At 38.8% G+C, this 17,504-nt stretch overlaps 1 protein-coding gene across 1 annotated transcript in view; it reads right to left on the bottom strand.

Annotated features, from left to right (window-relative positions):
• Positions 1-17,504, bottom strand: part of golga7bb (golgin A7 family, member Bb) — a 46,987-nt gene that overhangs the window by 24,643 nt on the left and 4,840 nt on the right. Inside the window, exons 2-3 of the mRNA XM_039657166.2 lie at positions 6,747-6,872; positions 3,989-4,141 (exon numbers count right to left, since the gene is read on the bottom strand). Coding sequence (XP_039513100.2) covers positions 3,989-4,141; positions 6,747-6,872 — 279 coding nt within the window. The remainder of the gene's footprint in view (positions 1-3,988; positions 4,142-6,746; positions 6,873-17,504) is intronic.

The following is a 17,504-nucleotide window of genomic DNA, read 5'->3' as shown; positions in this document are numbered from 1 at the left end:
GGCCTTCCTGGTTATGAGTTCCCACTTTCTGTGGTGGTCAGGTTATAGGCCTCACCAGGTCTTCCTGGTGATGAGCTCCCACACATTGTGGTTGCTAGGTTACAGGCCTCAAAGGGGCCTTCCTGGTTATGAGTTCCCACATACTGTGGTAGTCAGTTTACAGGCCTCACCCAGCCTTTCTGAATGTGGGCTCCCACATGATGCGGTAGCCAGACTACAGCCTCACCACCTTCCCTGAGCACTTTGCTCCCACTCTGTGGTCACCAGGCTTCAGGCTTCATTGGCCTTCCTGGTTGTGAGTTGTCACATGTCAGGTTGCAGGCTTCACCAGGCCTTCCTGAATGTGAAACCCCCACTTTTTGTGGTCGCTAAGTTGTAGTGGTGAGTCTTCACATGTCAGGCTGCAGGCCTCAGCGGCCTTCCTGAATGTGAGCTCCCCATGCATTGGGACTATCGGGTGTTAGGCCTTGTCAGGCCTTCCTGATTATGGGTTCCCACTTGTTGTGGCTGCCAGGTTACAGGCCTCAAGTTCGGCCTTTCTGAATTCAGAGTGAAGTACACTAACCCCTACTTCACCTATTATTGTGGTAAATCACATGACGGGATGTCTTGTGTACTTTCTAAAATCCATTTTGTATGGTAAGGGTCACGCGTGGTATGCTTCGGTCCCTTCTTATGTGGCTCAGACCCCGGTCTTCCCTTGGGTCCCACTTTAAGTGGCGTCCTGTCACTGGCTACAGGGACGCCCTTCTCTGGCTAACTTCTGGAAGAAGTAGCTTCCACTTGGTGGAGTAAGCTCCCACAGGTTGTGGTCACCAGGCTGGGTCTCACTGACCTTCCTGAGTACGAGCTCCCACCCAATGTGGTCGCCAGGTTACAGGCCTTACCAGGCCTTCCTGGTCATGAGCTCCCACACACTGTGGTCGCCAGGTTACAGGCCTCAACAGGCCTTCCTGGTTATGAGCTCCCACATATTGTGGTTGCTGGGTTACAGGCCTCACCAGGCCTTCCTGAATTCAGAGTGAAGTACACAAACCCATACTTCACCTATTATTGTGGTAAGTCACCCGACGAGATGTCTTGTGCACTTTTTAAAATCCATTTCTTATGGTGAGGGTCACGCGCAGTATGCTTCGGTCCCTTCTTATGTGGCTCAGACCCCGGTCTTTCCTCGGGTCCCACTTTAAGAGTTCTTAAGAGCTAACTTCTGGAAGTAGCTCCCACTTGGTGTGGTTTTTCAGGTACACCAGGCTGGGTCTCACTGACCTTCCTGAGTACGAGCTCCCACCGGATGTGGTCGCCAGGTTACAGGCCTCACTAGGCCTTCCTGGTTATGAGCTCCCACAAACTGTGGTCGCCAGGTTACGAGCTCCCGCATACTGTGGTCGCCAGGTTACAGGCCTTACCAGGCCTTCCTAGCCATGAGCTCCCACACACTGTGGACGCCAGGTTACAGGCCTCAACAGGCCTTCCTGAATTCAGAGTGAAGTACACAAACCCATACTTCACCTATTATTGTGGTAAGTCACCTGACGAGATGTCTTGTGCAGTTTTTAAAATCCATTTCATATGGTGAGGGTCACGCGCGGTATGCTTCGGTCCCTTCTTATGTGGTTCAGACTCCGGTTCTTCACTTTGGGTCCCACTGTAGATGTGTCTTTGTCGCAATACATTACGACAGGCACTTCCCTTGTTCAAGCTATCTCCCACAACTGTGGTTTTAGGTCTGATTAGACCTTTTTCGAGGTAGCCCAACATTGTGGGTCTGTCAGGTTTCTAGCCTCTGGCTTTCCTGAAGGATGAGCTTCCACATGCTGTGGTCGTTGGGTTTCAGGCCGCACAACGTACGGCCTTCCTGACATGAGCCCTCATGTATCGGAGCTCCCCACACATGGGGTCATCAGGTCTTAGGTCTCTTTGACCTTCCTGATTTTTGATCCCTCTCTTACTTCCTCAGTGCTCAAAAGCGAGCACTGGGTGGAAACTCGTGGATTGAGTGTACGATTCCCATTGGTTCGAGGTTGAGTCACACTCTCCGGAGGATCCCGTCTCTGTGATCCGAAACTCGATGGTTTCCGCCAGCTTCGTGGGCCTTCAGTTTTTGGATGCCTTTTCTAGGCAATTTCCAGAGGCTCTGTCTTGGACGGACAGGCTATGGCCAGACTGTGTGTCTTAGTACAGATCACCAGGCCAGCCTGGGGGCATTTCAGGAGGAGTGTTCTCCTGAATAGTGACTGGCTGGGGGTCACTTTGGCCCCCTAGCCACACTCCCTAGAAGGGACCCCTTCTATTTTGAAGTTGTGGTTCTAAAGCCTTTGAGCTGGCCCTGATTTACTCACGTTATTACGTTCTGGTTTTTCTTGGTTCATTAGCTTGGGCTATGACCGGTAGGGAGTGCTGTCACTGACAGCCCGATGTAACATAGGGTGAGTGGTTTCAGTGTTCCTTGGAATTACTGGTTCTGACAGTTGTCACTGCCTTTCGGCATGCACTCCCCTCAGCATGGCGGAGTGGGTATTTCGTTCCCCATAGCGTCATTCGACGTATTGTTGAGTTCCCTTCGAAAGGGAACGTCTCAGGTTACGACTGTAACCTATGTTCCCTGAGAACAGGGAACGAGACAATACGTCTCGTTGCCATGCCTCGGGGCCTGCCTGCAACAGTCCCTTCAGACGATAGGATGTTGTCACGGTTTCAAGGCGCCCTTCTTATACATCCAGATTGACGCGCTCATCATTCAAGCTGATGATGCACGGGCTGTCGCCGGTCAACCTGATTACTGTAAGTTGATATTTGATTTCAGACACCTGTCACGCCTGAGGCGTTCCCCATAGCGTCATTCGACGTATTGTCTCGTTCCCTGTTCTCAGGGAACATAGGTTACAGTCGTAACCTGAGACGTTTTGTTGAGCATATGATACTATATTTTCAAAAGCATAATAAAAAAGTAATTATCACAAACATTTGACCGGTAGTGTCTAAATACACATTATTAAACTTTATTAATGTTTTAAGTTGACTTTACAGTAAAACTGAATGTCAAATCAAATGTCAAATCTCCAACTAGTGTACCACAGGTTGAAAACTACTGCTTCTGTACAGAATAAAAGGTCATTCAGTTATTTAGTGTCTCGAACCTAGATGTGTGACAGTGCAGCACGCTCTAAATCTTTCTCTCCGCTGCCCTGACTTGTGTGTGCAATCACTCGTCTTTGATGAGGAAGATGCTATCATGCTAGCCCGGGGCATGAGGGAACTCATCCGTGTCCACTCATGTGTGGCCTCCTGTCAGCTGGAGCAACAAACAAAACTGCTCATCATGGGTGGGTGCAGTTTATCAGAGTTCACCATTAAGGTGGGCATTTTTATAGGCTGCAGTTATAACTCTTTGAAAAAGCCTGATGTGACCTCAGAGTTGCATAATGCGGGTTAGGCATGAACTATGTCAGTTTTCAAACATTTTAAAGCATGAAGATGAATATAGTATGAAACTCTCATAATGAGAGAAAGAGAGAGATAGCAGGGACTTCACATCCGCTCGATCTCAGTGCAGGTGATGCACACCTGTGAGGAGAAATTAGCTGCCCTTTGGAAGTACGCAGCACTGAATGTCATGTTATGATTCGGTCAGGTTTTCCCAGTGGTGGACAGGTGCTCGACACAATGGAACTATTGTCTAATTAGGGCATAAGCACGCATATCAAACCTTATCTCGACTTCGTTTGACTGCTATTCAAAGAAAGTGATTTCCATCTGCGACATGCGAACGTGTGTGGTCAGATTTAAATGGGCCGGCACATCAAAAATGTTCAAACTTTCTAATGTTTTGTTTCTTTGTGAATCGTTGGGTGACCAGGCCTGAATGCTCTTCTTTGATCTTCAAAGGCGTCCATGGGTTTCAGTTGTTCTCAATCTTACATCTCAGAATTGGCATCTTGATAAATGTTGAGTGTATTGTAAATGAAACAAGAGAAGATTATCTCGATACCTTTTCATAGCGTGTCTCCATGCACAGGAAGATGATGTAGGCCGTAGCACAAGCCAGGCAACCTTCCAGGTATGACTGACCGCCAATCTTTTCAGCCTCTGCATAGTAGCAGTTGAGCGTCTTCAACGTTACTTCAAACAGGCTCCTCTCGATCTGTGCACAACAGTCAGTTCAAACCAATGATGTTTGCAACGTGCTGTGTGAAAGGGGCTTATGATGGAAAAGCTGAATTTTCAGCATCATTATATATGATCCTTTAGAAGTCATTAGAATATTCTGATTTGGTCCTCAAAAAAAAAAAAAAAAAAAAAAAAAAAACATTTCTCATTATATGTCAATGTTAAAAACAATTGGTCTGCTTACGGTAATATTTATTTGTGGAAAATATGTTTTTTTTTTAAGAAAAACAATTCAGAATTATTTGAATAGAACATTTCGTATGTAGTATACAAAGTATTTACTTTCACTTTTAATCAATGTAATGCATCCTTGCTGAATAAAAATTTAGTAAAAAAAAATCTTATTGACCCCAAACTTTTGAATAGTAGTATAAAATTGGGCAAGTTGCTGAAGTGCTTTTGATGTGTAAACATGGATCGACTTGCATCAATACAGTATATCCATCTCTATGACGTCAGAAATTTCCCAAAGTTCAGAGGGAGCCATTTTTACAGCTTATATGCTGCGTACACACAACATATTTTTTTACATCTTACATATTTTCTAACAGATTTTCAGCCAGAGTCTCAACTGTGAACACAGGAAATCTCTCGAAATCTCGCGAGACTTCAGAATAAGCATGGCAAAGGATATGCAGGAAAAAATTGCGATGATAGTTTTTGGAATGATTTCAAAATTTCAACAAAGTCTCATGAAAATGCATATACAACGAATGTCATTTCTCGTGGCATTTATACGCCAAAATTTTTTTTTGCATGCATATGCTACGCACTAAAAAACCCTGGGGTAGGTTTAGGGGAGAGAGGGGTGGGGAGTTTAAGTAATATACGCCATAAAGTGCGTATCATATGCATGCGAAAAACGCATACCATATACACGCAAAAACTGTTTTTGGCGTATAAATGGCCAACGCATTCTCATCCTTTACATAATATAGAACGCTATATGACAAAACAGCACTATACTACGCAAATGGCACCCGTTATCGTTAAAGGTTCTCTAAGCGATGCTGGGCCAAAACATTTTTTGTCACATACATCAAACGTCTCCTCACTATCGGCTAGCCGCCTGTCCCCTAAACACACTGTAAAAAAACGCGGTCTCTGTAGACACCACAGGCTCCATAAACGGCAAAAAAAACAATCATGTCTTACCCGGTCCACGAAACCTAACAAACAGTGTTCCAGCCAATCACTGGCAAGAAGTATTTGAGGGTGGGTCTGGGGGGTTAGTGCGCGTGCACATGAAGGGTGTGTGTGTGAAGGAGAGCAGCGAAGCATCAGAGGGAAGTTTGAAAAATTACCGACGCACGACCAAAGAGACGTCGTTCTGAGGAACAAATTAAAAAGAAGAAGGAGTCGGATAAAGAATGTGCGAAGTTCCGAATTTACATCGGTAGCAAAGCTTTTGAACGATGGCGAGAACTCCGGCGGCAGAAGGGCTTACAGTCCGACATTCAGGTTGCTCTGTTTTTGCTTGACAGGTGGGTAACGTTAAATTGTTTTTTTTCTTCTAAATTGACGCTTATGTTCGCCAAACCCACACAAGGATATAATTAGCTAGAACTATGCACGTTCACAATTATTTCAGGAAGCACGGAAGGGAGGGGGAGGAGATGAGATGCGGAGGAGGGAGGGTCTAGCTCCGATTTGTTTGAAAATATTCGAACGTCAACACCCAGGATCGCTTTGAGAACCTTTAATATAACACACGCTGTGATGTTTAGGTGTGGGTAGGGTACGGTAGTCTCATATTACGCTAAAGGATTTATGATGCCTTGGGTTTGCGTGTTTTATTAACGATAAAGGGTGCCGCGTAGTATAGCGCCATTTTGTCATATAGTGTTCCATGTGGATAAGAATGGGCTGAAATGGCACGAGAAATGACATTCGTGCTATAGATACAAACTTTCATGAGATCGGGCTCGAAAATTTACAATGGTTTACTATAAATAAAAAATAAAACATGGAAATTGTACTGTAGTTAAACCATGATAACCACAAATGTACCATAGTTTTGCTAAAAAATTATATCTACATAACTACTAGTATAGTATTTATTTAGTTGTAGAAATGTTCAATACGCCTATAATAAAACAATCTCTCTCTCTTTCAGGATTTAGACCGTAGCCTACCATAGTACTGAAACAGCTCTGAGTCGCAAATGATTTGCTCTTATCATCCGATCGTGGTTGTATCTCTATGTAGTGCGTGTAGTGCGTTACCTCCTGTTATTGATCAATCACGTTGTGTTGTGTGGTGTGAACAGCTAAACAACTTGAAGACTCCTGATTTCACTGAGAGCAAGTCATGTAGTGTGAACCGCACAGTTTATCCCGACATTTTAAAATCATGTTGTGTGAACAAGGCTGAAGACATTTTGAGTATGATAAATTACAATATGTTTACATTGACTTTTTTTATTTCAAAAGATCAAGGACTGTTTGATTTGTCGTTGTATGATCCCTTTAAGATCGATGCAATCAAAAAAAAAAAAAAGCAATGCCTCATGGGATGTGCGCCTACATAAAGGGCAGTAACACATCAGATGTCGCCCCAAACCCTCATTTAAAACTTACCCTGCTGTCCAGCTCTGCGGGAAACTTGGTCTGGAATTTGCAAATGGTGCTTTCACTGTAGTCTCTCTGAATGAAGACCTTGGTGGCCAGAGACGCACTGTGACGCAGCTCCTGGAGGTTGTGGAACTACAAACAGACACAAAATAGACAGTTGTCTCAAAGGCGACACTCTTAAGCATGCGTCTGAAACTGAGAAATGGTGCAGTCACTATGCCATTGATATAACTAGAGGCTAGAGCCTTGTGTGTATCGTTTTATACGTTTTCCAGTGTTGTAGTACTCGAGACTCGGACTCGTCTCGGACTCGGTCTCGAGACCATATTTTAATGGTCTTGGTCTTGTCATGGACTCGTGTGCATTTGGACTCGGAATTGACTCGTACTCGAACATTTTTTTTTTTAGGACTCGGACTTATTCCCGAGTCCACTCGTGTTCAATTCAAAATATTTTTCATGATTATTAATGTATGTTAATAAAATATTTCTTTAAATTGATTGACACGCCCAGTGATTGGTGATTTTCTATTTTCTACAAATTGTAATAAAATTGCTTTTAACACCACCTACTATGTGGCCTTTTTACCCTAAACTGATCATATTTTTTAAACTCTAAGTAAATTCAGTAAAAAAAAAAAAAAGGGATTTCTCTAAGTAAATAAAAGTAAATTAGGTAATCAACCCTCACTGGTCTCGGTCTCGACTTGGACTCGACCGTCTCTGGTCTCGGACTCGACTCGGACTCGACTCTCTATGGACTCGGTCTTGACTCGGACTCGACTCTCTCTGGTCTCGGTCTAGACTCGGACTCGAGTGAGGTGGTCTCGACTACAACACTGACGTTTTCCATGTACATTTTTCCTTGCACATTTAAATCATTTTACATGTGGATAAGAATGGCAGATTTGACACTTAAAATTGAGAGGGTCCGGACAGTATGGCACTGTGTCAATTAATTTAATGATTTATGAGTCATATCTCTTCCAAGACACACAGAAAACCTACAGTATAAAATGACAGAGCCTGGACCTTCATCAAGAGTCTCAGTCTATCAAAATGAAAAACAGACAAGGGTCTCTAAGGCAATGATATTTTTTAAAAAAAATGAAGGTACATGTAAGCATGTTTATAAAATTGGGGCCAGATAGAAGACAGAGCATCAATCAAAAGAAGACAAAAAAACACTCAATGAGTTGGACTTTGTGTAAAAACCATCTTCACCAGCTCTGGAAACATCATCCATTTAGAGAGCCAAGAGAGAGAACGAAACCTGATTGAAACCAAGACGCAAATTCAGCTCTAATGATTTTGCTGTGTCCTCTTCCTACTAATTCTCTAATTGACAATATAGTATATATATATATATATATATATATATATATATATATATATATACGTATATATATATATATATATATATATATATATTCTTTCTTTCTTTCTTTCCTTCTTTCTTTCTTTCTTTCTTTCTTTCTTTCTTTCTTTCTTTCTTTCTTTCTTTCTTTCTTTCTTTCTTTCTTTCTTTCTTTCTTTCTTTCTTTCGAGACCTTGTTTCCCCCTTATAAACAAATCCATATTTTAACAGATCAAGATGTGAGACAAGGCTCACAGCTTTATTTTCAGCAAAACTTAATTGGCCTCACAGTCGCGGTCTCATTAGTATAATTGCTGCAAGCTTTGATGCCAAAAATAAGTCTATTGTTAATGCTCTACTGCTACCATAGTAAAGTTAGCCAACTCTGTAGGGCCAGTGCTGAAACAGAAAGGTCCTTTGCAGGTGTAAATTATGACTTCATGGACAAAATACATACAGTACAGTCTTGTGTGTATTCACAGAAAATAGTGTACAAATTAGATGATGGAAAAATCACTTGATATTAAAAAAAAAAATCTTATTACACTCTTTTTAATTTTTTACATTGTTTCACCCAGAAAGCAATTGACTGTTGTTTAATAATCTGACATTTCATCATCTCAATCTTAACCTGATCTGTCGGACATTAGTGTAAATAAACAACAAAACAGCTCTAACAAAGTTTAATCTATAATACTATAGAGATATTTTACATTTAGGCCTAATTATACATTTTGGTTGAATACTAGAGCTATACTTTATTTGCAACGTTGTTATAATGTATTATCTATGCTTGAAATTAATGTATTTGTTCTTTTTTTTTACTTGCCTTTAATAAAGTTTGAACTTTATCATTCAGACTAGTAGTTTTTGTTAATGAGTTAATAGGCATAAATGTAAAGTTATGCCTACATGTAGTTATCACAAATATTGTATCAGGTATAAAATTGCTATTTGCGAGCAAAACCTTATCCTGTTATCAGTAAATACCGCAAAAGCCATGTAAATCCACGTGTGAAACCTGAAGAACATTCAGCTCTGCAATTACGGTATTTAATTATTTTAATTTGAAATATATAATTAGTGTATTTGATTATTTTAATGCAGCACTATACTTAAAGGGACAGTTAAAGGGACCCAAAAAATTAAATTAAGTCATCATGCACTTACTCTCAAGTTGTTCTAAATGTGTACGAATTTCTTCCTTCTAACACAAAATAAGATGAAGAATGTGGGTAATCAACTAGTTTGGTCCCCACAAATATAATTGTGACATAGATTCTCCTTTTGCTTTGCGTTCTCCTTTCACAAACTTGTCCATGCTTAGTCCAAAACCATGCATCCATTTTATTTTTTTTAATTTTTTAATTTATTTATTTATTTTACATGGCTCCCAACAAAATTAGATTCTGATATTTCAATCGTGCCATCTACCACTCAAGTTGGTATCTTGAGGTAATAAAATATTTTAAATTAAAGCACCATTATGTTACTTTTGAAACTTTGCTCTCGGGGTCCCCCTGCAGTTGGGAAACAGTATTGTCTTCAACTCCTGTCATAAAATCTGTCACGGTTACACAAGGGAATACACACGTTCATTTGTTGAGAAGCGATTCCCCCGAACTCTACAGAAGGAAGGAGTTCTCACATCTTGGGCAGACTCCAGTGTTGCATGTGAAATGTCTTCATCCCAGGTACATTGGCATATATTTCAGCATGTCTTATGAATATAGTTTCATGGGCTTTATTTTTTTCAAACGCCAAAAGATGACGCAGCTAACGTTTACAAGCCAGCATCTTTATAGTAACGTTAGCCTATTGGCTACTGTTTTGCATAATGGCCCCAGGAAGGCGGGTCATATTATAATAAAGTAAACATAATTATTTACTTGCAAGAATGTAGCCCCTACCAAACTCATCAGTATACTTTCACGTCTCCAGCTGGCGCGAGCTGCCCGCCCCGGCTCTACAGGGATGCTTGAGTGTCTTAAGTGCCCTCAAAAGAAAGCAATGCAGTCTACACTGGATGCGGTGAGGTGCGAAGCTACACAACACATTACCAACAGTAAACTGTTTGCCCATGCGCTCTGTTTCTGACGCACTTCACATTTGGTTTTACTTGCTGCTTCAGCCATGACAACATACAGAGGTAAAAAAAAAAAAAAAACGCTCATTGGGCTCTCGCGTCGGAATTTGAGGAAGTGGGGGAAGTGTTGTATGCCGTAAGCAGTTTGTAGTTTTTCACTTTGTAGTTATTTTTGTGCTCGGGTTCCTACCCACTCCCCGAAGTTACAGAGTGCCAGTAAAAGTGATACAAGTCGATGTACCATCTCAAGGGTTTTGGAAAAACTACAGAGTGCTGCTTTAATATGTCATGACCAGTTATTCACTTATTTTGCTTATTATTTAAATGAGGTGCAATTTAATGCAACCTCTGGTTATGATTCCATGCAAATAGCACTAAATTTAACTACATGTTGTCATTGTGACTTTACAATGCCTACCACTGGAAAATATAAAAAGAAAGTCAGAATTAGCAACCAAAGCTTCACACGCATGGATGTTAATGATAGTTAGTCTTTATTGTTGCCACGAGACACAACTCCTTTTAGTTCATGCCAAATGAGATGAGCCTAATTATCCCTGCACTCCTCCACGGAGGCATCGCTCAGGGAGAATCAGGTTGAAGACACTCGTAATAGCTGTTCTGCTGTCTGAAATCCCACAGCAGCTGTTAGCATTACCACAAGCAAGTGGCTTATCTGGCCACATGAGTGTCCACAGTTGGATTTCTCCCAGAAGACATGATCAATTATTCACACTTGGAAGGTCATCTAAACTGTCATCTAAAAGTTATAAGCAGAGAAGTTTCATAGTAAGACTGTTGACTGATAAGTATTGTACAGTTTGCAGCTTATTCTGGTCAAGATCGGAAGTTCTGTCTGACCAACATGAAACATGACCAATCACAGTTGGGTTGTTATATGTGCCATTTGAGTTATCTTAAAAGGGCAGAAATGTACATCCAAAAATGTCAATTCTGTCATCATTTACTCACTCTCATGCCCTTCCAAAACGAGAAGAAGAAAGTCAAAAGAATGTTGAAGAAACTAAAAAGAAGATACTTTGAAGAACGTTGGTAAGCATACAGTTGATGGCACACATTGATTTCCATAGAAGAAAACAAGATTATATGGAATTCAATGGAGACAGTCAACTAACTGGTTACCAGTACTCTTTGAAATATATTCTTTTGTGTTCAACAGAAGAAATTAATTTATACAGGTTTAGAACAACATAAGGGCGAGTGAGCAAATGATGACAAAATTTTCACCCCGGAATTAAAATCATTTACTCACCCTTCCAAACCCGTAAGACTTTCATTCATCTTCAGTACACAAATTTATTGTTAATAAAATCTGAGCCAGTTCTGTCTTTCCATTGACAGCAAAGAAACTACCACTTTAAAGCTTCAAAAAGTTTATAAAGTGATCGTAAAAGTAATCCTTATGAATTAAAGAGTTTAAACAAAATTTTCTGAAGAGACAGACTGAACTTTTATTCACATATAAACAAGCTCAACCGTACTTGCATGAAGCGCAAGAACAAACCTCACTGCGGTACACACGAGAATGAACCTCATTGGTTCTTACTGAATCTCAAATGTGCTGCATAACACGAGAATGAAGCTCACATCTGATGTTGAGTTGAACTGAATTGATAAATGTTTATGTGTGAATAAAATCCTAAATTTAATCTATTCATCATATAAAGCGATACTGTCTCTTTTTGAAACGTCAAAGTGGTACTGTAGTTGCGTGGACTGCTGTGGAGGGACAGAAATTGCTCAGCTTTTATAATAAAATATCTTCATTTATGTTCCGAAAATGAACAAAAGTCTTACGGTTTTGGAGCGGAGGCTGAGTAAATTATGACAGAATTTTCAATTTTGGGGGAACTAACACTTTAACCAATGTTAACAAATGAGAACTCATTATTACACGTTTGTAGGGTGAATAAATGAAAAATTATTTATTTATGTATGGGTGAAAAAAACAATACATTGTGTTGTCCATAACTGATTATGATAATACAGAGGACATTAAAATAAATCTGTTATTTCACTATTATTCAAATTAAATTAAAACAGTGGAATACAGTATTTATTAAAGGCAGAATATATTCTGCTAGTGGATACCTTGTTTACTTGCAACTAACTCTGCCTCAAACAAAACACCTTGAATAGATTTCAAAAACTTGACTCACTTAGAAATTTCTGCCAATTTGTTACCAAAAGCAACTGGTGTAGTCCTCAAAGTTGTATTGCTTAGAGCTGCATCATTCTGGATAAATTGAGAATCACTATTTTGTTGTTGTTGTTGTTGTTTAAGATAGATATCACGATTCTCCCACAATTCTAAATAGACAACTAAGCAAAATATCTTTTATCGGTTTGAATGAATGATTCGCAAGCCCCTTTCACACAAGCAGTCTTTACTGATCAATTACCGTTAAGATATCATGTGTGGGCAGCATATTTGTGTATTTAACGGTAAAGTCATTCTGGTAGCCTAATTTTACGGTTATTTACCATAGGATTACTGTGCGAAAGAGGGCTAATGACTCACTCATAAAGACTTCACTTGTTTTATTTATTATGAATCAGAATTTTTTAACAAATCTATTGAAAGTGTGATTCAATGACAAATACATTTAACAGTCATTTGTCACCACCCACCACCACAGGTGTAACAATGTAATTTATACAATTTCTTAGGTGATTTACTCTATTTTGATCACTACTGCAGACATCAGGGTTTATATCTGAACTATAAACTTTTATTCCAGTACTTCTGTAATAATTTGGAATATTGTAACAGAAATAATGATACTGTGTGGTTGAAAAGAGCTGTTTCATACCTATACATGAAAGTCTTAATAGACATAGGCGAATTGTTGTCATTTAAGATTGCGTGGGTGTTCTCTATTGGGCCGATAACAACACACAATTTTTTAGCCAATCCGACTGGAAGTGTCAATTTCTGCCAGATATTGCTATTGTTTGTGTCAAATTGGCATCAGACAGTCAGTAAACGAACTGTAGGTGGTTAGCGGGCTTAAGCTGAGGCGAGGAAGAAAAACCGTCCGATTTCCGCAAGTCCTGAACTGTCAAAGTTAGCACTGCAGTAATTGGTGAATAAGTCTGAAAGGTGAGCAAGGGTACAGTGACTTTCCTGAAGTGAGACCATTAGCTTCATCGGTCATCACAACCCTCCGCAGAGAGATGGTCACGGCCAATTAAAATTCATCAGTTCAGGAAAAGGATGAATGTTAATGAAACGGCCTGTCCAGCAGAAACATCTGAGGGGTCAGAGGTTGATTCTAGATGCTGCCAACACGGAGACGTATTTCATATGTAGCTGAGCAGATCTGCAGAGGCATATTAGGAAGAAAGATGTGTACCTTCAAGACTTCATAGGCTCTCGGGGCATTTCCTCTTCCTTCCTTTGTGAATGGGGAAGATGATTTTAAACAGATGTGACAGAGGCAGAACATTTCCAGCGCTCGGGTTTCTTCCCACAGAAAAAGAGAAATGCTGATGTGCTCTCAAACCCTTGAGAGACACCGTAGAGGAAGCAACAATATAGGCTTGCTTCAGTTTAATAGTGGTTTATAGGCCTATGTGTCATGAGTGAAGGACTCCAATCGACTGAGAGATGAAAAAAAAAAAAAAAAACTCTTTTCTGCCCTACAGGGCTGGGTGTTTAGCAATATTTTGTCTAATTTCCGAGAGAAAGAGCAAGTCAGATTATATGGGCTCAGTTTATTACAGGCACTGAAACCATTCAAATGCAATGTAATACATATCAATCATGTCATATAGTACTCATTGATGTACAGGCCAGCTACCCAACATCCCTGAACTCTTCACCGCTACTGTACTGTAATGCTGTATGTAGCCATTTAGCTTCATTATGTAGATCCACATAGACAAGAAACCTCAAGAAAAATTATGATCATGTACACACACCAGATATAAAGGAAAACAAAAATGGTCTAAGGTGTTACAGGGTTGAATCTCAGGATATTTCAAAACAAATGAAAAAGAAAATAACTTATGCTTTTATTTATTTTTTTATTTGGTAAAACAAATTATTATTGCTTGGTGAAAATGGACTATGGTGTGTAGTTTTATGTATATATTATATACTGTTTTATAATGTGTTTATTTACTGTTCAATAGTTTGTGGTCAGTACGAGTCAGCCTATTAGAGTGATTTCTATAGGATCATGTGACTAAAGACTGGAGTAATGATACTGAAAATTCAGCTTTGCCATCACAGGAATACATAACAATTTATAATATATTAAAATACAAAACAGGTAAAATCTTAATCATATAGTTATATTTCACAGTATTACCATTTTTATTTTATTTTATTTATTATTATTAAATGCAGCCTTGGTCTCGACTCATCTTTATCTCATCTCGACTCGACTACTGTAACTCGCTTTATCTAGGACTACCTGCATCATCTATCCATCGACTACAACTGGTACAAAACGCAGCCGCCCGCTTGCTCACAGGCACTCGTAAACGGGACCACATTTCGCCCACATTACGTTTACTGCACTGGCTACCAGTTCAGTATCGTATTGATTTTAAAGTTTTGTTGTTTGTTTATAAAGCACTAAATAATCTGGCTCCTCAATACCTCACAGAGCTGGTGACTGAACACAGACCAATTAGACTGCTCAGATCACAGTCTAATCAAATGTTATGAGTACCCAGGTCGAAGCTGCAATGTAGGGGTGACAGAGCCTTTGCGGTAGCTGGCCCCAGACTATGGAACAAATTGCCCTTACATATTAAAACAGCGCCCACAGTGTCGGTGTTCAGAAGTCTTTTAAAAACCTATTTGTACTCCTGTGCGTTCAATGTTTTGTGAAAGTTGTTTTTATGTGTTTGATTTATGTTTTTGTTTTTGTTTTCTTATTTTATATGGATTTTAATAGATATATTTTGTACAGCAGTTTGGTCGACCTAGGTTGTTTTAAATGTGCTTTATAAATACAATAAACTTGAAATAAACTTGAAACTTGGTGAGCATAAGGGACCTTCTTCAAAAACATTAAAAAAATACAATTAAAAAACTAAACTTGAATAATATATGTATACATATTTTTTTATTATTATTTAAATTCTAAATACAAAAAACGAAAATAAAAAACGAAAATAAAATAACTTAAATAGATAGTTCACCCAAAAATGAAAATCACTCAAGCTGTTCCAAATCTGTATAAATTATTTCTTCTGCTGAACCAAACAGTAACGGTAACCAAACGGTAACCAAACAGTTAGGCCCCATTGACTTCCACAGTATGGATAAAAAGTAATAATATATAAGTCAGTGGGGACCAGAAACTGTTTGGTTACCGGCATTCTTCAAAATATCACAACAAGAAATCACACAGGGTTGTAACAACAACATTCCAAACAACTTTGGAACAACTTTTTTTGTACTTTATGCTCAAACAGATCAATAAACATTTGCTGTCTTTCGCACAGATGCCTTTATAATCAAAGACGCTGATCTTAAGCACATTCTGTTATCCATGTTAATTAAATACCAGGAGATTATAAACTGACTATAAACTGACTTTCCCGTCCCCCAAGAGATTTGCTTTTTAATCGAATGCGGCTGCCTTTTGAAGCCTGTTTATATGAGAATGATTGTCATACGAAACAGATTTTCATATAAAATCAGCTGAACAGCTAAGGCACAAAATAAAATGCTTTGAATATTATTTGGACCCTTAAAACATATCTTAATCTCACTGCAATAGAAAGCAAAATAGCAAACTAAATGGCATACATTTTAAAGAAAGACAGCACAAGTCTTTACAAGCACACACACACACACATTATATATATATATATATATATATATATATATATATATATATGAAGAGTTCAGATGCAAAAGCCTCTAAATGCCATTTGAAATTTTCTTCTAAAATGATCATTTTTATCAAGCTTATATATTCAAGTTAAGTAATTTCACTTAAATGACAATTAATAGGTAATCCTCATTGCCATTTAGGTGAAATTACTGAACTTAAATATACAAGCTTGATAAAAACGGTCATTTTAGAAGAAAATTTCAAATGGCATTTAGAGGCTTTTGCATCTGAACTCTTCATATATATATATATATATATATATATATATATATATATATATAACAATAGTATAAAGCTAACTATATACTATTCAAAATTAATTATCTGACTGCTAAAAGTCTATATAATCTGGAACTGAGTCAACTGTTGTCAAGTATTCTTATTCTAAGCACCATTATTCAATGTTATTAATGCATACTTGTGCAGGTTACATTCAGATTGTCAACTTTTAACTGACCTCACATTTGCTTAACATCTGCACCTACCAAAGACTGAACACAGAGGGAGAACATCAGAACGATTCATATGATTCATTGAGAGTAAACAGTGCATGGATTTCATGCCTTACAAAATAAAGCAGCTCTTGGAGGGGGCAGTATGTTGTTCTCTAAACGCTAGCAGAGATGCTGAGTGCACATGGCCTCAGGGTCACATGAAACAAATTACAGGTTGCTTTAGCTGTGACACTTTAAAAGGGCTGTTACACAGTAGAACTGCTCTCTGTCCTGCTTCATTTATTCGCTTGTCCACCCTCTCTTGCTCCTTTTTTCTAGATGCAAATATCTTTTCACCAAGCATTCACTTAGTCTTATAACTGTAAAGCTGTTTCAGATCTGCATCATTTTCTTAACAAGAAACACAAGTAAAAACAGTTAATTGAATTGTGTATAAATAAATTGGGATTGGCACAGGGTGCAAGTGTGTAACCAGAGATGGCTGTGTTTCTATCTGTGTGGATTTACTTGGCTATACTTAGGGTATAAAACTAGCCTACCCTAAGATGTTTGCTAAATCAGACAAAAGCTTAATTTTATTGCTTTAAATAATATAAATGAATTACCTTTGTGAAAACAGCAGTTCGTTAATCAGAGTTTCTTGTTAGTTAATAATATTTACTAGATTGTTAATATTGTGTTACTTATTGGTTCTTGTGTAGTTATTAATTAACGAAGGAACCGTATTCTAAAGTGTTACCAATCGATTATTTCTCTTGTTAAAACAAGCACACTAACAAGATAAATGCATCAGACAACACAGCAGCTAAATGACCATTGATGAAACTTAAGAACAATAATACTGCAGACGTGTAACGTTACTTCAAAACAAAAACAAAGAAAGACAAAGGTACTGCTAAACCATGACCCACCATGTGTTTTAAGGAAGTAAAGTACTTTATTTTTATTAACAATTTACAGCTTATAGAAATGCTCTGTTCGTCATCTC

This window comes from Pimephales promelas, chromosome 11 (genome assembly GCF_988280905.1).
Source record: "Pimephales promelas chromosome 11, fPimPro1.hap1.1, whole genome shotgun sequence".
Taxonomy (NCBI): Eukaryota; Metazoa; Chordata; class Actinopteri; order Cypriniformes; family Leuciscidae; genus Pimephales; species Pimephales promelas.
This window is presented reverse-complemented; position numbering and strand designations above follow the sequence as displayed.